This window comes from Moschus berezovskii, chromosome 7 (genome assembly GCF_049115385.1).
Source record: "Moschus berezovskii isolate FMDL1 chromosome 7, NW_MosBer_1.0, whole genome shotgun sequence".
In the NCBI taxonomy this organism is placed as follows: Eukaryota; Metazoa; Chordata; class Mammalia; order Artiodactyla; family Moschidae; genus Moschus; species Moschus berezovskii.
In genome coordinates this window covers 69,414,332-69,439,182 of record NC_142466.1, presented here as the reverse complement: position 1 = coordinate 69,439,182, position 24,851 = coordinate 69,414,332, and the positions used below count along the sequence as shown (strand labels likewise).

General features: G+C 50.1%; 1 protein-coding gene across 1 annotated transcript in view; it reads left to right on the top strand.

The window, feature by feature from the left end:
• Positions 1–451: 451 nt before the first annotated feature.
• SHB (SH2 domain containing adaptor protein B) overlaps positions 452–24,851 on the top strand; it is a 141,182-nt gene continuing 116,782 nt past the window's right edge. Inside the window, exon 1 of the mRNA XM_055427087.2 lies at positions 452–1,785. Within this exon, the coding sequence (XP_055283062.1) occupies positions 1,075–1,785 (711 nt within the window). The 5' untranslated portion in view covers positions 452–1,074. The remainder of the gene's footprint in view (positions 1,786–24,851) is intronic.

Sequence of the window (24,851 nt, the reverse complement as noted above, 5' to 3'; positions counted from 1 at the left end):
TTTCCTCTAAGAGGGTCACGCCGTAGACTAAAAATCCCCTTGTCCCCTAAAGTGGGGATCCCTGGAGAACACAACGCGCGGGTGCCGGGGTGGGGAAGGTTTGGCCTCTACGCGCTGCAGGTTTAGGCTGGCAGTCTCTCGCCCTAGGCGGTGGCGGGCTGCAAGCGAGGCGGGGCCAGCTGCGCCGCGGGACCCCGGCGCCCTCAGGCGTGACCCGGGGGCTGGCGCCTAGGCGGCCGCAGGAGGTGGCGCGTGCTGAAGGGTAGAGCTGCTGCTGTCCAGAACCGGGGCGCTAGAGGGCGGGGCCAGGGCCGAGGTCTGGCTGCAGGGCGCGTGGGGGTGGGCGGGGCGGGGTCTGAGAGGGCGGGCTGGGGGCGGGGCGCGCGCGGGCCCGGGGAGGGCGGGGCCGCGGGGCGGGGCGGGCTCTGGCGGCCCGAGTGTCACACACGCGGCGGTTCGGGAGGCGGCGACAGCGGCAGCCGTAGGCGCCGCCGGGACGGGCACGGGCGCGCGGGCTCGGGCGGGCGCCGGCTGCCTCCCTCCCTCCATCGCTCGCTTGCTCTCCGGCCCGATTCCTCGCCGGCCGGGAGCCGAGCTCGCTCCAGCGTTCTCGGGAAGGAAGAAGTCGGGGCGGGGCGGGGGGCCGAAGACGCCGACAAGTTCCAGCAGCAGCCGCGGATCCCGGCCGAGGCGGAGGCTGCGGTTCCGACGGGACAGGAGCGCGCTCCGTGGCAGAGCGCAAGGCCAGAGCGTCTGAGGAGCGGGGGTGCGCCCGGGCCTTTCGCTCTCCGTGGGGCCGCGGCGGGGATCCCATGAGACGCGCCCGCAAGGGGCAGGAGATCCAAAACCCGGGCGGCGCGCGGCGGAGGCGGAGGGCGGTGCTGCAGCTGCCGGAGCCCGGGAGCGGCCGGCAGGAGGCAGCGGAGAGAACTTGAACTTGGCGTCGGGAGCGGGCGCCCCGGACGCCCCTTGCCGGGGCCGGGGCGCCGAGGGACCTGGGCGGCATAGCTGACCCCCGAATGGCCGCGGCGGCGGACCCGGCTCCCGCGCCGCGGCCCTAGGCGGCCTCTCGCCATGGCCAAGTGGCTGAACAAGTACTTCAGCTTGGGCAACAGCAAGACCAAGAGTCCCCCGCAACCGCCGCGGCCCGACTACCGCGAGCAGCGGCGCCGAGGAGAGCGGCCCTCGCAGCCCCCCCAGGCCGTGCCGCAGGCCCCCGCGGCTGCCTCCGCGTCCTGCGGTACCGCCGCCGCCTCCTGCTTCTCGGCCTCGTCGGGGTCGCTGCCCGACGACAGCGGCAGCACGAGCGACCTCATCCGCGCCTACCGCGCACAGAAGGAGCGCGACTTTGAGGACCCCTACAACGGGCCCGGCTCGTCGCTGCGCAAACTGCGCGCCATGTGCCGCCTGGACTACTGCGGCGGCGGGGAGCCGGGTGGGAGCCAGCGCGCCTTTTCCTCCTCGTCCGCGTCGGGCGCGGCGGGCTGCTGCTGTGCCTCCTCCGGCGCGGGCGCCGCCGCGTCCTCGTCCTCGTCCTCTGGCTCCCCGCACCTCTACCGCAGCAGCAGCGAGCGGCGGCCCGCCACCCCGGCCGAAGTGCGCTACATCTCCCCGAAGCATCGCCTCATTAAGGTGGAGAGCGCCGCGGGCTGTGCCGGAGACCCCCCAGGGGGCGCCTGCTCCGGCGGCCGTACCTGGAGCCCGACGGCCTGCGGAGGCAAGAAACTGCTCAACAAGTGCGGCGCCTCGGCCGCGGAGGAGAGCGGTGCCGGCAAGAAAGACAAGGTAAGGAGCCCTTGGCCTCACTAGAGGTTCCAGCCACTGTGCGCACGGGGAAACTGAGGCACCGCTCTAGTTTCGAGTTCCTACATCCACTTCGGGCTAGGACCCGAGGTCAGGCCTCACACGATGCTACCAAATTCTGCCTTCTTGCACGCGCTTTGTCCCCGATCCTTGGCCTCCTGATACAGTCTCTTAACGCTGCTGCTTCCCGAAGGTCCTCAATCTGAACCCACAGCTAGGTGCCCTCTTTGGAAGTATCCTGACCAGAGAGCTCTCTGCCCAGCCTGGTCCAAGAGACAGCCAACCAGCCTCGAGGAGAAAAATCAGAGAGTCAGAGCCCTTACGTATTTGAAGTGTAAGTGGCTCAGTCATGTCTGACTCTTTGCGACCCCATGCACTGTAGCCCGCCAGGCTCCTCCATCCATGGGATTTTCCAGGCAAGAATACTGGAGTGGGTTGCCATTTCCTTCTCCACGTATTTATTTAGAAGAGTGTTTATTCTTGTCTACCCCGGTTCCTCCCGCCCCTGACTTTATAGATGGGAACTGGGGTCTAGAGCTGGGAAGGGACCCGCCGGATATTACACATTTTCGATGGCAGAGCCAGACCGGCTGTCTCTGTACCAATATACGTAAATCTGTCTAAATGCCCTGCCCTGCCCCACCCCCCTCGCCAGGTTTCCAAATGGGGCAGCCTTTTGTACCTGTGACACCCTCCTTTCCCCTATACAATAATACTTGTTCTGTCTACTTCTGGTGGAAGGCAGGGCTTTCATTACATCTGAGGCCCAGTGCCCTGCGATGACTATCAGACTGCTGTCCCTCTTGTTCTCCGGCACCGCCCTGCTTTCTCCCAAAGGTAAACTTTTCACCCAGATGTGGGCTGGGGGAAACTGATAGAGTTTCTTTTAGGACTGGATGTCCAGACAGAAGGGAAACAGGCCCCTACCTGCCAGCTGGTGCTTGGGAAGGGAACTTTTTGTTTTCCAGGCAGGAGAAGTTAAGCCGGTGCCCCTCCTGAATTTTTCTGCCTGACTTCCTCTCCCCAGGGTCCCAGGTCCCCCTAGCATACCTCTGCCTCCCTCTGGGTCTGTTGAAGGCAGCATGGGTAACCTATGGATTCCACTTCCCTCTGGGGCCAGTTTGGGGACACATCTGCATGGACTCTGGGCTTCCTAAGCACTTGGGGTACCACACCCTAAATGACAAGAGCTAGAAGCTGGGTGGTCTAGCACCTTGGTGCTGCCTTGGGACAGAGGAGGTTTCTCTGGGAGCCCCCAGTATTATGGGTTTGTGGTCCATCTGTAAGGGAAACAACAGAGAGGCTCCCTGCTGCCTTATGTGTGGCCCAGGCTTGGCTAGGTGCTGATCTGGGAGAACCTGGAGTCCCTGGAAATGGAAGGATGGCCTAGCCTAGCTCTCCAGAGAGATCCCACCATTCCTTTGTTATTCCATGACCACCTCCCAGGTGGGCAAATCTGCTTTCTTTCCCGCTGCTTGTGGTTCTACCTGCTCACTAGAATCTTCCTTTATGGTTTTCAGAACTTTAGTAAATGTTTTTTCTTAACTATAAATAGGACTATTTCAAATCCTGAGGAATACTAAGTTTAATAGCTGAAGTGTTAAGTGTGTTGAAAACTTGGCTTTGTTCCACCAGATGTTTCTTACAGTTCTTTGCTCCCCTCTGCTGGGCCCTGGAGCAGGGTCCAGTGACTACTGTGGTCCAGGCTGCGGTGTACATGATGAGTGCTGTGACGGCAGGGCTTAATGGGAGGTGGCCAGGGAGGACCACTGTTATGGTTGGCTGCAGAAGAGAACCTGGTGCTCTACGGGATTGTAGGTAAAGGCCTTGTGGCAGGAATTGAGAGGTTAGAGTTGGGCAGGACCCCAGAGGGGCAGGAGGTCCCGGGTCGGGGAGAACCTTGAAACCTAAGCACAGCGAGGAGATTTAGCTGTTGAATCATATGAGCAGATATGGTTTCTTTAAAAAAGATCTCTCTGGAGTGCACTTCACCTACTAGATTGTGACTTTGAGCCCTTTGATCTTTAAAGAGGTTGTTGCCATCTTCAGAGTCAGAGGGATTGCAGCTGCCAGATGTTCTTTCTAGCAAGTAAGAGAAGGAAACAGGGCGGGTCATACTATGCAGTGGTTCTCAAACCAGCACCTGGAAGACTGGTTAAAACACGTGGGGCCTGAGAAGGGGTATTTTTAACAAATTCTCAGGTGATCTTTTGCAGCTGATCCTGGGACCACACCAATGCAACAGTGGCTTCATACTGTCCCTCTGGGTCTTCTGGTTGGAGCTGCTTTGGGATGCAGAGACTCCGGGTGCCCTCTTCATCTCTGCCCTCTGTGGGGCTGTCACCTAGTCTGGGGCCAATACCCACCCTGCATTCCTGGTCAAGCTGCCAGGTGGTAGCCTGGTTTTCACATTATTTGCAGCCAGACAGCTTTTGGAAGCCAGGGACACTGCAGGTCCAGCCCTGAACACACTAGAGTCCGCCTTTTGTCCCTCACTCATGGATCCAGGAAAACCTACTTCTAGCCCACTTAATCTCTGGCCCAGCTTCCTCTTTATCAGTTGTCAGGGAATAGAACAAGTACCCATAGGGCTGTTGAATGCCCCAGCTGTGTCAGGACCTGTGTTTTAATGGCGGCCTGTGTTGAGAGTTACTGTGGTGTGGGACTAGGAGCTGTTGGTCCACAAATCCTCCTTTCAGGGCCTCCATTGACACTCCCTACCCACCTTTATCTGGGGGGCCCTTCTGCCCCCCTCAGTACCTGTGCCCCCTTCTGATACATACTTAAGCATCCTCCTTTTCTCCTAGGTGAATCCTGGGGCACATACACACCTGGCTACATATACCCTGCTAACAGCCAGTCTCCAGTTTGGGGTAGTTTCCCTTTTAGAATCACATGGAAGAGAGAGTCGGTTTTCAATTTAACCGACTTTTACCCAGCACATATTTTGCGCTCAGAGATCTCTCAGTATAAGGACAAGCTAGAAGGAAGGAATAAAGGCTGCAAAAAGACTTGGCTGTAATTTTTTTCCTAAGCCTCTGAAGGCTGCTGACGCCCGTTACCTTTTCATCATTTGTTTCCCAGTGTTTTTGTCTTCGGGAATTTAGTGAGATCTTCACCTAGGAGGCAGCTTTGAGTTGGATCTAGGGATGGAAGTGGAATCTCAGTGCAAGGGAAGGCTGACTACAGCCTGTGGGAGCCCTTAGGCGTATGTTCTGTGTGCATGCATCTGTGTGTGCATGCATCTGTGTGTGCATGCATGTATGTCTGTGTGTTGGAGTGTGTGTGCTTGTGTATATATAAAACCTTAATGTGGAGGGTGTTTTTGGAAAGGAAAGCTTTCTTGCAGTGGGCCTTACTTGGGAAATGAGAGATGACAGTGTGAGATAGGTGGGGGCCTGAGTTTGGACCCCACAGGGAAAGCCTGGAAGACTGTTGAATCAGGAAAAGGATAGACTCAGAGCCATGGTTGAGGAGCATCCCAGGCTATAAGCTGCTGCAATCTGGAATCGATGGGTTTGGACTTGGGAGGCAATTATAATATAGTCCCAGTGAGAGGCAGTGAAGGCCTGAGCTCCTGGGAGGAAAATACGAAACTTTAGTAGGTGGAAATATTATTCCCTCAGGTTGTCTTTATTAAAAAAAAAAATAATGATGACAAAGAGGCCAGTAACTTGGTAGGTCTCCTTATGTGCAGCCAGACAAGTGTTATCCACTTATGTTTTCTGCTGAAGTCTTGTTTTTTTTTTTTTTATCATAATTAAGTAAATGTTTCCACTGCAACTGAGAAAGTCGAGATGCACCATGACATCAGTTTCCCAAGTTTAAATACATGCTGATGTGTACCAACACTTTGTATTTTGTCAGCATCCACAGAGTTGAGTTAAATAACATGCTTCCAAAGAAATAAATAATATCATGTTCAACTTTTTTTTTTTTTTAAATACTCAGCAAACAGTTTCTGAGCAGCATGTGAGGTGGGGGGGACCTCAGAGAGAATAAGTGGTGGCGAGTTTTTTCAAGAGGGAAGCTTCTCAGTCTGCAGTTGAACATGAGCTTTTTAAGATCTAGTCTGGGAGACAGCCGGGTAATGAGGCAGTGTCGCAGCGTGAGGCATGCCAGAACAGAAGTGTGTGCAGAGGGCTGAGAGGAATTCACAACTGTCTATGAATTCAAGGAGGGCTTTCACGAGGTGGTGGCATTTGAGCTTCTCCAGGTAGAAGCTGGTGCCAAGAGAATGGATGGAGGCTCTGAAAGGTGGGTGTAGTAGGGGAATTATAGAGAGAGGTTGGAGCCGCAAAAGGAAGAGAATGTCTCATACATCTTTTGGAGGAGTGGGGAATTGGGGTCTTTGTGTCCTTTTCACATCAAATCATTGATGTGTAGCTTGATTGAAGCCAGGGTGAAGCATGAGTCATTTTCCATTTGGTTAATAGCCACATTCTCCAGTTCTTAGAAAGGAATTGATTGAAAAAGTAAGGACCAAGCTTGGTAGCTGTGGTTTGGCTTGAAACACTTTGAAGTCCTGTCCCTTGAAAGTAGTGTGAGAGAAATGCTGCATATCAGATCCAGTTTTTCCCATCAATTCCTCAGAAAAGAAATATATTCTCCAGGCTTCAGGCTGACCATTTAATTAATCATTTAATCTTCACAGTCACCCTAGGACGGGTTAAGTACTGTATCTGTTAGCTATTGCTGCATCCCGAGTTACTCCAGAGTCGGTGGTTGTAAACCAGAGGTTAGCAAAAGAATCAGTTAGTGAGTAATTTTAGCTTGTAGGCCAGACAGCCCCCATCACAACTATTCAACTCTGCCATTGTAGCTTGAAAGCATACAGACAGTATATAAATTAAAGAGTATAGCTGTGTTCCAATAAAACTTTATTTACAAAAATAGGCAGCTGACCTGTGGTCTGTAATTTCCAACCCCTGATTTAAATGGTAAGTCTTTATTATTATCCATGAACCCACAAGTCAACTGAGTAGTTTTTCTGGCCTCAACTGGGCTCACTCAGGCATATATGGTCAGTGTGGAGTGGGTATTCAGCCCTGCCAGTCCTAGCTGGGCTGTCTGACGTGTTTGGTTTAGGATGGCCTTGGCTGCCACAGTTCGGCTCTGTTCCATGTGGCCTCTCATCTTTTAGCCTTGTTCATATGATGTGGCAGGGTTCCAAGAAATTACAGAATCCCATACAGTTTCTTGAAGTTAGAAACTGGCCTACTGTTCCTTCTGTTGACCAAAGAAAGTTATAAGGCCAGCCAGTATTCAGAGAGAGAGGGGAAGCTGTGAAGTCCTGTGGCAGAGGGTAGGGATACAGGCAGGCCATTAATCAGGGAGTTTAGTGCTATTCCTCTACCATGGGTACCATTGCCCCATTCCACAGATAAAGAAACTGAGGCTTAGAGGTATTGATTTGCTTAATGTCACAAAACTACCAAGTGACAGGGTCAGGATTACACCTGTTCAGTCTGAATTACAAGCCTGTATACTTTTTATCAATTTGTTCAACTCTTTTCAGTGATTTGGATAGAGATAGTAAAGCTCTGATATTTACTGAAATGTGCAGTGTATGTCTCCTCCTCCCCTTAATGTTCCTCTTCTTATACCACCCCCTCCCAATTCCCATCTCTTTCAGTCTGGGCTTTGGTGGTCCCCAAAGGGGCCCCCAAGCCAGCTTTCCCCTCCCTTTTCCTCATCTCACTATGAGTTCCCTAAATGAGATGTTAATGCAGCACCCGAGTTATTTCATAGAGAAATTCCATGCACAGAGTTGGCACTTCCCAAGGGACAGCTGCACAAAACGTGTGTCTTGTAACTGTCATGTCTTCTCATTGAAGGATTGGCAAGCCTGCATGTGCGCTCTTTTAAGGAAAAAAAAAAAACAGAAAAACCCCAGTACCTTGGCCCTTGTCAACAAGGAACCTAAGTGTCCTTGAAGGAGATCAGATGACTGTCTTCTAATCTGACCAACTCAGAATATAACTGATTTCCCCAGACTTAACCCTTGATCTCGTCCTCTCCCCAACCCCAAAGCATTTCTGACCCGTAAAGTAAGGGTTAAAAGGCAAACTTGAAAAGGTGTACGTTCCTCTGGTCATTTAAGCAAAGCTGAACATGCCTGTGGTCAGGTGCTCCCTTGGGCAGTTTCACTTGGGGTTGACTTTCTCCTCTTGTGATGGGAGAGCCAAGTGGTAGTGGCCTGTGGCGAAGGGAGAGGTCAGGCGGCGCCCTAGAAAATAAATTGGGATTTGTGGCTTTGAAGCAGAAAGCTGGGTTGCTGGCTGGCTGATGGTGGCATCTCCGCCCACTTTCTGAGGGGGTGCTGTTCCTGCAGGATTGGAGACAGGCTGCTGGTGGTGTCTGCCACCCTGCCTGCCTTATACCTTGCTTGGCTTATGTTGACTGGGAAATTGCCATATGCAGGCCACTGTCAGAAACTGTGTGGATAACAGGGATGAGCCAGGGGATGGGTAGTCCCTGCCCTCAAGGAGCTTATCTTCTGGTGAGGACTCAGGGACCACACCGCTCTGTGTGGCAGAGTTTATCTGTAAACAGAGTGGTGTGGGTGAGCTGGGAGCCATCCTGGCACAGAAGCTGTCCTGAGCAGAGCCTTGACTCCATGGAACTAAAGGAGAAGCAGGGTCAGGAGGAGGTTCATTTCAACTGAGAGAAGCAGGGAAGGCTTCTTGGAGGAGGAGGCACTTGAATCAAGGAAGAGTAGTCACTCGAGTTGAAGGAGCTTTCCACAAGAGCAGAATTAGTCATACTGTTCACCAAAGTCCTTTGAGTAGAGGCTACGGTCATTCCCCTTTTACATATGAGAGAGCTGAGGCAGAGAGGTTAAAATGGCAGAGGTGAGACTTGAAACCAGATTTAGGGTCTTTGTTTTGAACCACTGTGCCATACCACCTCAGGCTGCACAATCTCATGCCTTAATTTTCTCTCCCTTATTTGTGGCTAGACTTAAACTCTTATAAAAATCTCCTCTGTTAGCATTGAAGGACTTACAGATTCCTACATTTGCATAAGTATTCCAAGGCTTAGAAGAATCTTTCACACCCATAATTAACTTGTCAGAATCACTCTTTGAGGAAGGTGCTGTAACCCCCATTTTACAGATGGAAATACTGAGGGTCCCAGGAAGAATGGAGCTTGCATTCCTCACAGCAGGTACTCGCCAACACAGTGGCCAGGCTGTTGACCTTGTGTTCTGATTCTAATACCCTTTGTGCTGGGGTGATGTGGAGATGGTTTGGCCAAAGCTCCAGTCCAGAGGAAGGGTGACAGCCTGATTGATTTCCGGTTCTTTCTGTGTTTTGGTTCTGAAACAAGTTACTGAGACCATTAAGGAACATCGACAGAGGACTTTGCTTCCACAATGGAATTTTCCTTCTCTTCCTGTTGGGTATTTTCCAGTAATATTTCTATTAATGTTTCACTTTCAGAGGCACTGGCTTCCTGAGAATTTGCGCTTTCTCAACTGATGAGCTAGGAAGAATTGAATTTTCCTCTAAATCATTCAGTTCCTTTCCATTTTCTCCAAGGGGAACTCTCTCTGGATTTCCCATTATGCTGTAGAGGAAGGATCTTGGAGGTGGGTTCAAGGGATGGAGCGAGAATTAGTCAGAGCACTGGGGAATGACTCAGGCCCTGAGTTTTCCAAGCAAAACTTTAGAGTAATGGTCAGAAAGGGGTTTCCCGAGGCCAGTGAGTGGAAAAATGATTTGATAGGTGGGTAGGTTGGCGGGGAGATGGGTACTTCTGGTGCATTTCACTTACAGGCTGGACTCCAAGTCCTCAGCTGGGCTCTGAGAGCCCATTCCAAGTCCTTTCTCTTCATTCATTCAACAGACATTGTTGCGAGTAGGTTACGTGCTGGGTATTGTTCTGTTTAGGTGCTGGGACTACAGTGTGGACAAAACAAACATTCATGCTCCCCTGAGTTGGCCTTCTCAGGAGAGGATTCAAGCAAATATAGTATGCCGGGTAGGGTGTAGAGAAGAGTAAAACTGGAGTGGGCCTGAGTTTGGGGTGGAGAACTGCTTCAGATGGATGCCCAGAGGGTTTTGCTAAAGGGTGTGATGATGTGATTCACACGGCTCGCAGAGAGAAGTACATTCTAGGCAGAGTGGACAGTCAGGGCACAAGTCCAAGGCAGGAGCACGCCTGGCTGCTTCAGGGAGATCGGTATGACTGAGTGGAGCAGGTGGGGAGGAAGTGGGGAGATGAGAAGTCTGAGATGAATTGGGATGGGGAGGCTGAGAGCTTTGGGTCTTGGAGGCGCTGAAAGGGTTTCTTGCTTTAACTCTGAGCGAGATGGAAAGTCATTGGAGGTTCTAAACAGAGCAATGACATGATCTGGCTTTTGGGGTTCAAAAGGATCACTCTGACTGCCTAGTGGAGAACAGACGGGAGGAGACCAGCCGGGGGGCCAACTTAGGTGACCTTCAGCAACAGGAACTGGGGTGCTGGTGATAGGTGATGAGAGGAGACCAGATTCAGAACACATCCTGCAGGGTTTCCTGACAGAGGAAGTATGAGATCTGATGGGGGAGGAGAGTCGCCGATGACTCCAGGTTTTAACTTGAGCATTTCATTAGCCAAGATGAATAGGACCCCGGCGGTGCAGTCCAGCCAGTAGAGTTGATCCAGCAAGTGAGTCCGGGATTAAGAGCCATACATGCTCTGAAGCATAGTAGTCTCTGTCAGGGGCTGGGAAGAACCACCAGGAAGAGGAAGTCATCTGGGAGCTGGGTCCAGAGGAAGGCGCACATGGGGCATCCCAGACAGAAGGGGTCGTGTCTGCAGTGACTGCGATGGGGAAGGGAGCCCTGCTGGATTCAAGCAGGTGTGGCCAGAGCCTCGAGATTGCCTAGTGGAATTGCTTGTGATAAAAGAAGGAGGCAAGGGCTTGGGTGTGAAGGGCCACCTGCCACTGGTCGAAAATTGCCCCAATTCTCTAAACTAGGAGGCCACCTGCTGTGTTGTCTGCCTGAGCTCGGCACTAGGGCAGGATGAATATGAGGCTAGAGCTTGCCTGTTTTGCTCAGCAGAACATTTCAATGAGGGGCATTTGTGATTGCTGGGAAAGTGCTTTCTTTTCTGGGGCTCACCAGAATGTGGGCTATGGGGGAGAGGCAAACAGAAGCAGGAGGAATGGAACTTTCCCGGATTCTCCAGGCCATGGCTAAATTCTAAAAATGAAAATGTCCCAAAAGTTCTTCAGAGTGAAGCTTCTCTGCTTTTTGGGATGTGCACTTTCAGAAAGCCAGACAGCCTTGTAATCCCCTGGTGCATTCCAAAGCCATGCATGTGGTTTGGGGCCTGAGTGGCATTCTCAGAATGATGCGGCCCCTACCTGCCCTCCTGTGAGGGGCAGATGCCAGTTGCCTGTGTTCTGGGCAGTTCCTCAGAAGAGTAAGCTTGGATTTTTTTTTTATAAATTTCAATGGCTCAGTAGTAAAGAATCCGCCTGCATTGCAGGAGAATGTGGGTTGGATCACCGGGTTGGGATGATCCCCTGGAAAAGGAAATGGCAGCCCACTCCAGTATTCTTGCCTGGGAAATCCCAGGGATAGAGGAGTCTGGGGTCGCAAGAGTCGGACATGACTTAGTGACTAAACCACCACCAATGTTAACTCTTTTAACTCTGTGTTAACTCTTTTCTTCCCCCTTCAACAAAACTAAGACAAGGTTTGGTATAGAAAATGCAGATAAGCAAAACTAAAGTAGAAACCAACTTCAGTTCTACAATTCAAAGAAGCAGCTTTAACATTTCACTTTTTCCATTTAGCCTTTTTCAGTGCTTGTATGTGTATATGTATTTTCCTTCACAAAAAGCAATATTGTGTGTATCTATTTATATACTTTTCACTTAATGACATGGAAAGATGTCTACATTGTTTTAAACATTCAACAACAATAATTTAATGTCTGTATAGTATTCTGTTTGCCTATTTAGGCTCTTCCTAGTTTTCACTAATTTAACAGTGCTGTAATGAACATCTTTGTAACTTAATTCTTTGCATGAATAAGTCTGTGATTATTTTCCTGGGATTGATTCCCAGAGGAGAATTGTTGAGTAGGAAGGTAAAAATTTTTTTGATACAGGCTTTCAAATTGTATTCTAGAAAGGCCTTACGGGTTTTGCCTGCTTCACTGCAATGCAGTTTAGTTTGAAGCTTCTTGGGTTACTAGTGCATATGCATTTGACCACTGCTGTCTCTTTTCCAAAACTGTGTATTTCTATCTGTCTATCGTTTCTGCCATAGGGTTTATCATTTTATTGATTTATATGAGCTCTTTGTGGATTAAGGATGGCAGTCCCTTGTCTGCCATTTAGATTGCAGGATATTTTTTACAAGTTTGTAATCTGCCATTCAGACCTGTATCCAGTGATTGCTTTGGTTGTTTACACTGAATCGTTTGTTTTTTGTTCCTGGATCATTATTGATGTTTAACACAGTGTAACCAGCGTGCTGCTTAGAGTTTTCTGTACTCCAGTGTATTTTCTTCTAGTACTTTGATGGTTTCTTTTTTTAACATTGACATTTTACTCTGGAGTTTGAATTCAGAGTACAAGGTTGGGTTTTAATTTTATTTTTCTGAATGACCAATCTGTGTCTGGACGTCCTCTCCTCCGTGCTTGCTCTGTCAGCTATCTGTATTTCTTCTTCAGGTGCCTTTTTAGATTTCAATATTTTGACTCCGTCTCACCCTGACTGTGTTATGTTCTCATCAACTATTATGATAATGATGATTTCACCTGTCTTTAGAAAATGACACGTTTCATCTGCAGATACCCATGCACTTATTACACATTCAACTCCTGACACCTTAGGAAAGTAACTGGGTAATAGCACTTCACTTTGGATGCCAGATCTGATGCCAGAGCTTTTCTGGGATGAGGCCAGGAAAGCTTCGCCTCACCTCTGATGGGAGTCAGTTTCCCCCTCCAAGACCAGGGGGCTGGCTGCCTAGATATATTTTGAGGCAGCCACTTACTGTCTGCCCTGCCTGTGCAGCCTTATTTGAGTGTGTCCGTTTCAGCTTTTACACGGCAGTGACATTTGTGGGGAAAGTGTACACCATTCAGTCATTCGTGCAGCAGGCATTTTTAGCATAGACCTTGAGTAGCCAAGCTCAGACCGAAAGGATGGAGAGAACTTAAAGATGTGGCTTGTGGGGACTGTATTATTTTAGTCATTTAAATTTTTTTTCACACCCACCCAGCTCCAGTGCAAGTGACATGAATTTACAGAGTTCTTTCCCCACCCCCAGCCTTTTCTGTCCCCTCAACCCAGAAGTCCTTTTGTCTTCAATTAGTGAGAGAGCCTTTCCCAATCTCTGTGCCATGTTCTTCTTTTCCTGGCTCAGGCCAGTGTCAGGATAATCCATTCTGCAGTGTCTGCCATGGGGTTTGTGACATTAATGTATCGGTATTGACAGAACAGATTAAACCCAGGAGTGTTCATGGTGAATAAATCAGGGGGAAAAAAATGCAGATTTTTGAACACTGAGTAATATCTCTATGGTTCTAAGGGGCTGAGAGTGTCTGCCTGATTCACCATGCTGTGTGTCACCACATCAACAGGCCCTACCTAGACCAGCCCTGAGCCTATTAGAATGACCAGGAGAGCATTTCTCAAAAGTTTTAGTCGCTTGGGCTCCACCCCAGACTAATGACACCACAGTTTCTGGGGACAGAGCCTGGACATCAGTAGTTTTGAAAGTCCCCCAGTGCTTCTGCCGTGGAGCCAAAGTTGCAAGTTGCTATCCTAGACTCTGTTTGGGGTTCCTAGGGAGCCTGGAGATCACCCAGTCCAACCCTCCTACACCTGTGCCTGAAAACGTGCAGTGATGAGAGGATTTGTCACATAACCTGACACTCCTTTGCACAGCTGGGCTTTCAAGTTTTTTCTGCTATCCCCTCCAAATTAGTACAGGTTTGTTGAGTGCCTGGTGTTTATGGGCACTCTGCTGGCTGACTTGTTTCTGTGGATTCTGTTATTGTTTTAGTTGGGCTCTTTGAGGTCAAGCAGAACCAGTCTAACCTTACATCTTCCACATGACGACCCTCAGATGTGTGATTGTATCTTCAAAGGCAGACGGAAGCTGCAGGCTGTACTATTTCCCCACAGAGCCGGATTCCCAGCCAGGACACCAACTGCTGAGGGCCAGTACCCTTTAGCATCACAAGTGTGGAGGGCGTTGGTGGGCCCCAGTCCAGGAGCTTCCCGGGCAGGAAGTGGCAGGCCGCAGAGCTGGTTCTGAGTGGGTGGGCTGAGGCCGACACTGAGGAGTTAACCACGCCGTAGTGTGACTGAATGTGGAGCATGGGTGGATTCGATTCCCAGGTGGATCAGGAGTGGGGCGGGGAGTTGGGGGGGTGGTTCTTAAGGGAAAGAGAACAGTAGAGCAGCAGGCAGGAGTATGTTCCCGGGGATCAGGGGCCGGGGGGGATCTTGCCATCACGACCTCAGTGCTGAGCCAACAGCAAGCAGAGCAGCAGCTGCCCAGCTGAGAGTGGGGTGGTGCTGGGGGCCCAGTATTCTTGGTCTGGGTTCTTCGCCTTTTGTGGAGGTAACCAGTGACACCACCCACCACAAGTGCCCAGAGCTGTTGATTCAAGCACGGCAGGACCCTAGTGGTCCACTGTGGTGATGTGAAAATCAGAAATCTGGGCTCCAATCCTGGCTCCTGGTCTCAGAAGCTTAGTACTTTGGGACAAGTGATTAGTTTCTTCAGGCCTGGAATGCCGCATCTGTCCTGACGTGGGTGTAATAATAATAGATGGTGTTTCCTGACTGCTCACTCTGTGCCTCGCACCTGTGGAACACTCTCTGTGTGTGATCCTTAGGGCCGGTCTTTGAGGTGGTCCTATTAGAATCCCCTTTTTACAGATGAGGTAACATTCTGGAGATGAGGTTCAGGGGCAATACATAAGGTCATAATAAAATTATTTGTTTAAATGGCTAAGCACAATGCTTGGTGTGTGGAAAGAACTTTATGAATTCTTTGGGCCACAGGCTGTGCTGGACCTGAGCCCAGCCTCCAACTCTGGGCTTCCTACACCCACAGTCAAGCTAGTGGGACTTCCCTTTCTGGCCTGATGAGGTTGTCCTCAAAAAGTGGCCTTGTCCTTGACAGTTTGTGGTTGACGCATGATTCCCTGTTGTGGGACAGTAGAAGTAATAACTCCTTGGATCTACCTGGATTACCACTCTGTTCTAAGTGCTTACGAATATTAACTTCCTGAACTTTGTGACACACCCTAGAATGTAAGTTCTATTAAGAGTCCCATTTTATAGATGGAGAGACTGGGGCAAACCGATGTGTTTTTTTTGTTTGTTTGTTTGTTTTTTATTAAGTACCTTGTCACAGGTGGCATAGCTAGTAACGGGCAGAGCTGCAGATGGAGGTGTCCCACCCAGGAAGTTAGTTTGAATTCTGTCTGCCCATAACCTCTGTGCTACACAGTTATAGAGAACAGTGACAGTGTCAGTTCTTGTATTATTTGGTGGTCCCCAAACCACGGCACCAGAGCCACCTAAAAGCTGTAACTCTACTGATGGTGAAGCATCTGGTTTGGGCCAGGTACTTTCCATGTGTCTTCTCGGGATAATGCTGCCAAAGGAGCATCCGAAAGGCTTCATGGAGGAGGCGGCGTGTGAGGCGGGCCTTCTTGGATACAGAGGATCTGGATATTTAGAGGTTGGTGGATGTGAGGACTTCCTGGGAGGGGCCTTGTGAATGGTCCATAGTGAATAAAGAAGAGGCTGTGAGAAGACAGAAAAGATACAAGAGAGAGATGAAGCCAGGCGTCAGAAAGCCTGAAGGGCCGGGCAGCAGAGTTGGGTCTGTCCTCTGTGGCTGGTGAAAGATGGTGGAGCAGAAGATCAGATCTCTGCTTTAGGGAGACCTATCTGCCTGCTTCTTGAAAAGTGTTCGTTGCTCAGTCATGTCTGACTCTTTGCAACCCCATGGACTGTAGCCCACCAGGCTCCACTGTCCAGGGAATCCTCCAGGTAAGAATCCTGGAGTGAGTAGCCATTCCCTTCTCCAGGGGAATCTTCCCGACCCAGACCCAGGGCTCAAACCCGGGTCTCCTGCATTGTAGGCAGATTCTTTACCATCTGAGCCAGGGAGGTGACATTCACATCTTAAGAAGATGAATTAGAGAGGACAGATTAGAGAGGGTGAGGGTGGGGTCTAAGGGTGGGGAGCCCTGTTAAGAGGACATCAAATGCTTTAGGCAGAGGCAGCAAGGGCCTGGCCCCAGTCTGCATCCTTCAGCCATGAAGACCTGTGACTGACGCTTCAAGGGGCTCTCAGATGACAATGGTCAATGGAAGGAAATCAACTGAGTCTAGGGGATAGATTCTCTGAATCACTGTCATCAGTACCTGAGATGTGCCCTCTGTGGAGTTTGTAAGTTACCCAGGCCAGCGGCGTGTTTGTCTACCTTCTGTCAGAGTCAGATGGATTGGGCGTCCCGGGGCCTGGGCCGGGGACAGAGGTGCATCTCCACACATGCCTTTCCAGAGAGTTGGGTGGGTAGAGGTTTTGTATGAACCAGGCAGCACCTCAGCTGCTCGTCGAGGGAAGTTGTGCATGGTGAAGGAGGTAGGGGAGTGCTCAGTGTTTGTTCTGGGGCACTGCAGAGCTAGTCACCTGACCTTGAGACCAAGATTCAGCTCCCCCATCTGATGGCAGCGCCTGGGGCAGGGGGGTTGAGGGGGAGCTGGAGGCATCCCAGGATGTCCAGGCAAACACTGTAGCAGGTCAAAGGAGCCACAGTGAAGCTGCTGCTGGTTCAGTTGGAGCCTTCAGAAGAAAGGAATGCAAAAGGGACACCGGAGCGCCAGCGTTCTGGCTGCCGCTGGGATGCTGACCTTCAGAGGACGTCCCCCATGGGAGGACATCTGAGAAGCAGTAAGTGCTCAGGAGTCTTAGTTCCTGAGGGGAAGAAACATTAGCCTTGTTGAAGATGAAGATGTTGCTGGTCTCAGTTGAAGGGCCCCCTGAGAATCCCTGGTCAATTCCTCCCTCATTCAATGCTGAATCTGAGGGCCCCTCTGGCCTAGAGCATGCTTCCCAATTCCCGAAGAGATGCTTTGTAAATAAAGATCTAGGAATAATGTGCCATCAGGCCAGCTCAGGGGGCTCTTGTCACATGCTTGGGGCACACGCTTAGGGAATTCAGCTGTCACTCGGCTCCTGCTCACTGAGCTTCTGCAGGGCTCAGGATCCGTCTGAAAGCCATCTGTGGCGTGACTGTGAAGTGACAAGATGGTGGGAATCGGTGTCATCACTTCCGAATCACCCGCAGGACAGCTGACAACACTGTCAAGGCCCTGATCAGACGTGCAGGCCTTGGGCCTGGCGTTGTCAAAGTGCAGAGCCCCACCCCAGGCGTGTGTCTGGGGTTGAGTTTTGTCTGCACCTTTGATTCTGGTTCTTTATCACCCACAGACTGAGGCAGAAGTGGGCCTGGTTTTTAAAAAGTTGAGGAACTCTTCTCCATTCAGGCAGACCCTTTGTATTGAGAGTCCTTTAAATGATCAGACATGAAACCTCCAGAGAAAGCAGAAATTGCTCATACTGACAGCTTACAGAAGAGCTCTGGATAAGGAGTTTGGAAGTAAGAGATCAGTGGATGGGAGTGAGGGCACATTCTTGATGTTGGTTTTTTTTTTTTTTTTTTCTTTTTCATTGGGAAGTACTGGGCTTCCCTGGTGGCTCAGTGGTAAAGAATCCACCTGCCAATGCAGGAGACAAGGATTTGATCCCTTGATTGGGAACATCCCCTGAAGAAGGAAATGACAACCCACTCCAGTATTCTTGCCTGGGAAATCCTATGGACAGAGGAGCCTGGTGGACTGCAGTCCATGGTGTCACAAAAGAGTAGGACATGACTTAGTGACTAAACAACAACATCACAACTATTTAATTTCTCTCCTAGAAATGCCTTTTTTAAATACATGTCAGATCTTTTGGGGAATGGTTATTTCAGAAAATATCGTAACCCCTTTGGCTTTTGATGGTTTCTTCTGGTTTTACCTATTTTTCTACAAGTAGCAAGTACTTCGGAGCACTGAATTTTTTTTCAAGTTCAGCAGCTGTAGTTCTGTCTGTGCTCAGACGTTTCTTATTCTGCAAGTAAATATCAGTTGTATTCCTTCATTCGATCAGAGGATCATTTTGTCTGGGACATTGCTGATAGGTAGGAAAGAGATTTTACATCCTCAAAGGATACTGAAATGAAATAAATTCATGCCATCCTGTGCTCCCCAGACTTTTCTTTTAAAAAAATTTGAGAAGGGGAATCAGGGCGTCCCTCCTAGGAAGAAGCCAGGCTTCTTTAGAAGATCTGTGTTTATGAATTTCAAAGATTTGTTTGAGTGTTAAATCTAAGGTCATCTTGCATTCACAACTAAAAATCAGGAAGAGGTGAGTTAGATTGCTATTATCAAGTTTATCCCTGCAGCCACTAGTAGCCATTTTCTACTCATTTAGTTCTTTAGTGGTAAAAACGAACCTTCCCCATTGCTGAACAAAAGATCGCTTGAATCCTGTACTTGAAGGACTATGGATGTTTCCCTTCTTTGGTCTGTGGTTGGATGGTCAAGACTGACAAGCACAGACAGGTGGACCCTGGGATTCAAGCAAGCTGTGTGTATCACTGTGCACTCAGTTTTAAACTACGCCTGTCATGCCTGCTGTCACCCTGGCCTGGGGGCCTGAGAGAAGTGTGTGGAGCAGTGGAGGAGCCCTGACTGCTCAGGCTTAGTCTGGGTTCAGGTTGAGGGCCTATGACCTTGGGCAAGTCGTTTCACCTCCCTGAGCCCATTTCCCATCTTTAAGTGAGGGTGTTCATCCCTATCATGAAGTCAATCAATAAGCCCAATATAAAAGGACCTTATGGGGCTTCCTGGATGGCACTTGTGGTAAAGAACCCCCCTGCCAATACAGGAGACAGAAGAGATGCAGGTGTGATCCCTGGGTTGGGAAATCCCCTGGAGGAGGAACTAGCAACTCACTCCAGTATTCTTGCCTGGAGTGTCCCATGGACAGAAGAGTCTGGTGGGCTCACAGAAGAGTCAGACGTGGCTGAAGCAACTTAGCCGGTGCGCACACATACACAAGGACCTTATAAATCATCCGTTCCGTTCCGTCGCTCAGTCGTGTCCTACTCTTTGCGCCTACCAGGCTTCTCTGTCCATGGGATTCTCCAGGCAGGAATACTGGAGTGGGTTACCATTTCCTTCTCCAGGGGATCTTCCCGACCCAGGGATCGAACCCGGGTCTCCCGCATTGGAGGCAGACGCTTTAACCTCTGAGCCACCAGGGAAGCCCTTATAAATCATAGTTGCCTCAAAAATGTTATAGACTTGGTTCCCGGTCAGAAAGAGTGATGGGAAACAGGGAGTAACACAGAGAAGCTGAGAAGCTGCTACTCTGTGGCCTCACTAGGAATTTATCCTAAGGAGAGAGTGAAGAGAGTCACAGTGATTTAACTACCAGTATCCTACAGCATTTGGAAAAACGAAAGAGCGGAAGTCACCTAAATATCCAGCTGAGGGAAATGGCACACGCATATGGTGGAGAGGAATGCGGCTATCCAAAGCTGGGTTGAGTAACTCAACTGCAAAGGGTCAAAGGCCTTTCTTTGGGGGAAAGGCTCACCACAGAAGACTTTTTCAAAGTAGGATATTAAAAAACCAAATACTTGTATTCTCCTTCTACTCCATTCCCACTTACAAAGGTAGAAAAAGGGCCAGAAGTAAATAGACCCAAGTGTGAATAGTAGTTGTCACTACAAGGTTGGATATTTTTCAGTTTTTAAAAACAAACACTAATCACAAAGGTACTTTTTTTTTTTTCCAAATAAACTAATGACATGGCAAGGGCAAGGGGAATGGGAAGGTGAGCCAGTGCAGGCTCTCTGCCTCCCAGCAGAGCTCTGCCCGGCCTTATGAATGAGCTGTTGAACTTCAAAGCCAGGGCAGAGAGAGCGTCTCATTGTGTTGGAATGTGGGCGATGAGGCTCACAGGAAGTGATGACAAGCCCTTTGTTATATAAGCTCACCAGTCTTGCTCGATGGTGCCAGCGCTGGCCCTTGTTGCCGGGTCAGAACATCGTCTGTCTGTGTCTCAGCCCTCGTCTGGTCACAGCCCTCATCTGGGCAGAGCCCTGTTATTGGAACTGCGCAGCCAGGCACCGGAAGCCGCAGTGCACACCCTCTCTTGCTTCACTCCCGCTGGCATGTTTGGCTATTACACGTGAGGAGAGAGGCCAGTGTGGAGGGATTTACTGGCATTATTTCACCAGGGGAGGTGTGGGGATTTTCCCTTGCCTCTTCAGAAGACATCGATCCTGGTCTCCTCCAAAAGCCAGAGTAACCTGCTCTTCATCTGCTTTGGTTTCTTGGTTCCTGTTTGTCTGTGCTGTGTTTACAACTGTGGTCCTGCTGATGGAGTTAGTCCCCGAAAGAGGGGACGGTTCCCTCGAGCTGGGAACATGGCTCCTCTAGAGGCAGATGGCAAGTTTCCCCCTGTAAACTTCCTTGCTGGAGGCAGGTCAAACTAGGCCATGCACGGCCAGATGCCCACTGAAGCTGTGCGGTCTTGGTGTTTGCTATATGGGAGGGTGTGTGCACACACCCACTGTGGGTAAGGATGGTGGAAGGTTGCTGCCATTGCACTTGCCCTTGCATCAGAGATTCAGAGCTACTTTGTATTGCGAACCCATTTTATTTTGTACTCTGCTGAGTGTTTTAGGTGCATCACTAAACTGTAATCCTTCCAGGAACTCTACAAGGAGATTATTGTCCATTTTTTTGTATAAGAAAACAGACTCAGGTCAGGGAACATGGCCAAGGCCTGTCAAATTTTTGTATTTTTATTGACATTCCTGTCTCATTGGAGACCAGGGATTCAGCATGTACACATTTTTTATTTAAACTTTTAAATTATGGCTCAGAACTTGAAGTACTCTAACCATTCTGGACAAATTAAACCTGAGGCTCCATGGCTGGGTAGCTTGGACAAGTCCCATCTCCTCTCTGGGCAACAGTGTCTCCATTTGTAATGGCTAGGTGTTCTCTGTTACCAGGCTTGGTCTTTTCAGGAGAAGTAAAAGACTTCTCAGGACAGCCAGATGCCTGTGGAATGCGGTTGGTCTTGTAAGAGGTCTTTTACTATCTGGCTGAGGCCCGAACATCAGATGACTGTTGTCCCCAATTAACGAGACACAAGAAATAAAGTTACGCAATTTTATAATGAAACCACATTTCTCACTACCATTTCAATTCACCCAGTGTTTAAGGCACGCGTCCTGCCCTTGGCAAGCTCTCGTGTTTCATTCCTTGGCGTGATCACCCACCTTTTCACCTGAATTGGTTTGAAAAGCTTTGGGCAGTTTCCAGAAATCAAATACACTCTAAAGGATGGAAGATTTACCACCCTAAGATGTTCAAAGAAGTGTGTGGTCTTCACCAGGGGCCCTACTCAGAGAAGAGCCCAGAGGGGCTTTGGGGACAAGATTGTTCCTCCCAGGGTGGGGGTGGGGGGCTCTTGTTCTTGCTTGCATGTGTCTATTCCGATGCAGGGCAAACTTTCTGTGAAGGGCCAGGTGGTAAGTATTTGAGGCTTGAGGGACAACATGCAGCTTCTCAGTTTTTTCCTTGTTATTAGAAAGTGCCCATAGATAATATACAAATGAATGGGCATGACTGTGTTTCAATAAAATTTTATTTATAAAAACAAAACTTTGCAGGGACTTCCCTGGTGGTCCAGTGCCCACCCCTCCCCGCCCCCCCTCCCCCCATGCAGTGGGCCTGGGTTCTATCCCTGGTCAGGGAACTAGATCCCATCCCGTATGCCTCAACTAAAAGATCTCCCATGCCACAACTAAAAAAAAGATTCCACTTGCTGCAGTGAAGATCAAAAATTCCGTGTGCTGCAACTAAGATCCAGCGTAGTCAAACAAATAAAGAGAAAACTGCGGACCTCTGGCCTAAAATGTTAGGCACATTTCTTCATAATCACAGCCCATGTTGACTTGTTCCTTCTGTGTTTTATACATACTTGTTTTGACCTTCTGATTGGAAGTTCCCCACCCACTGCTCCTCCCCACATTCATGGATTTCTTGCAAGCTGTCTCTGACCTAAACATGCTATAACAGCTTTCATCAATATTTAGCTGCACAGAAGTAGCCCACGTTCTCATGTCAAAAAGTATGTCTTTTGAAAGTGTATTACTTTCCTCTCCAACTGTGTAGTCCTGTGTGAGATCTCTTGTTGTATTGTCTGGCTCTTTATAAAGATGTAAGAAATTGATGGCGTGTCCAGTTGATTACTCTTACAGGTTTTTCAAATGCTGTCAGAAAAAAAATTCCATCCCTGACATTCCACAGTGCTTGAGTTTTGACTTTTCTGGCCACTCCTTTGTTTTATGTCACTTCAGTTGTATCCGACTCTTTGCGACCCCGTGGACTGTAGCCCGCCAAGCTCTTCTGTCCATGGGATTTTCCAGGCCAAGAATACTGGAGTGGATTGCCATTTCCTTCTCCAAGGGATCTTCCCAACCCAGGGATCAAATCTCTTTATGTCTTCTGCATTGGCAGGAGGGTTCTTTACCACTAGCGCTGCCTGGGAAGCCCCAGATGAGTCCTTCATCTTCTGTCTTTCAGAAGTGGCTCCAGATATGTCATGGCTTAAACAGTCTCCATAGCGTCCATGTCTTTACTCATAGCTTGATGTTCAAGCTGACCCTTACCTCTGTGAAAGGTTCCCTCTTGTTCCATGATTCCTGGCCAGCGGGTTGGAAGCTACATGCCTTCCGCCAGGACTTTACCTCCATGCCCCTGTGTCTTTACCTGTTGTTTACTTTTAACCTTTACCTTCTTCATCCTTCCCAGTGGGAGCACCTTACACAGGGCCCGACCTGGAGGGACCCAGAAATGCATGTCAGATGAGTGGCCTCAGTGAGGCTGATTGAGGACCCCAATGTGCTCCAAACCCCCCAGAGTCTTCAAACCTCCTGTGACTCCAGCACAGGGAAACCCCCAAAGCCCAGTGCCCCACCAGAGCAGCCAGCACGCTCTAAATTATGGCACCTGGTGGGCCTCCCACAGTCAGAGTAATTATTGTGCCCCCCTTTCTGGTGTGGTGGTGACATTGGAGGGCAGGTAAGTGAGCATATGGGAAGAGCAGCTTCCTCCCTCCTCAGGGACAGGTGGGAGTGATGATCATAACAGGTACCCAACCTTGAGCACCTTCCATAGGCAGAGCTCTCAGCCGGGGACCTGCACAGGCTCAGGGCGGTAGGACTTAGGGGTCCTTCAGCTCTTTCAGCATTGTGCCCAGCACCTAGGTGCTCAACAAATATTTTTTGAATGAATAAGTGAATTAGACTAGAAGGAGGTTTTTCTGGAAGGATTTGTTGTGGCCAGATGGAAGGGCCACAAATGCCTTACTAAGGAGTTAATTGAGCCCTTGCTCCGTAGGCAGTGGGGACTCAAGGACAGGTTTGTGCAGGGAGGGGCACCTGCGCAACATGTGTCACGCTTACCCCATTATTTGCCCTTTCCGGTGTGGCCGAGATGCCAGATAATGAGGTGTTGGGCTGCACAAAGCGCTTCCTTGTGCCCGAGAGAGGCAGGGCTGGCCTTGAAGCCAGTTGGCCACAGCCTCCTCCCTGTAATTCATGGGTAGTGGCAGGTTGGAGTGGGCTGCCAGGCGGAGCCAGGACTTGCCTGCCTCTCCATGTCGCCGCCTTGGCTTGCTGGCTCCAGCACAGGGGCTGCGGCCCTGACGCAAGTTCTGCCCCTCTGAGCTTTCCCTGCTGCTAGCGTGTTCTGGGAGGATTAAAGGCAGCCGACTGGCTCTTCCCAGGACTTGCTGACTCAGTTGATGATTCCTGTGGCAGGGGAGCAGGGAGTTCCATTGCCTCTTGATTTCTTTCCGCTCATCCAGCTCTGCATTCCCAGGCTGGGTCACCTTGGGCTTCTCCCTTCTGAAGGCAGCTGGCCCCACAGCTAAGTGCTCTCACCCCCTCATCCCCAGAGACCACTTTTCCAGGAAAGATGCAACTCATTGTTTTTAGCTTGGGAAATGCAGTTAAGACTTCAGTCCCGCAGACATAGAGAACAGACTTGTGGACACAGGTGGGATGACTTGACCGAAGAGCGTGGAAACATATACATTTCCATATATAAAATAGATAGCAAGTGGGAATTTGCTGTGTGACACACACAGGGAGCTCAGCCCCGTGCTCTGTGACAACCTAGAGGGGTAGGGTGGGGAGGCAGATGAGGAGGGTGGTGTTGAGGAGGGAGGGGACGTACGTATACCTGTGGCTGATTCCTGTTGATGTGTGGCAGAGGCCAACACAATATTATAAAGCAATTGTCCTCCAATTAAAAAACTAAAAAAGACATCAGTCCCTGGAATCTAAGTCTGCAGAACCGTTACCTTGTTCATTTGGGGCTGTTTCAGTGGTTCAGGTCCTTACATGTGTACTGGATGAGCCCCCTGGTGTGGGCATGGTGAAGTATGCAGAACAGGGCATTGTGGAGTAGGTAGAGAGGCTGGGGGGCCGGGCCACAGCACGGAGCGTTCCACCACACAGCAAAACTATCAGCATCACAGGGGCATTGATACTGGGGGGGCGTGCGAGGGAGGCTCCAGTCTGGCCCTGAAAAGTGGCTGCAGGAAGATTGAGAAGAACTGTAGGCAGAGGGTACAGCTTGACCAAAGTCGTGGAAGTCAGCAAGTACAGCTGGGGTCTGGTGGGAGAGTCATGGGGCTGGAGCACACAGTTGGAGCAGGTGGGGCTGTGGGTTATCTGGCCTATGGGGGCCTCTGAGTGGCTCTGAGGGCCTGGCTAGAATTAGCCAGGCAGTTCTGTATTGTGGTAATGGGGCTGAGGGACCCCTGGCTGCGTCTCTGTCACTCAAAGACATGGGGAAAATCCAGGGCCTGGCCCATGGTGAGAATTAGCAGGAATTGGATGTCTAGGCTGGGCCTGGTCACCCCAGGAA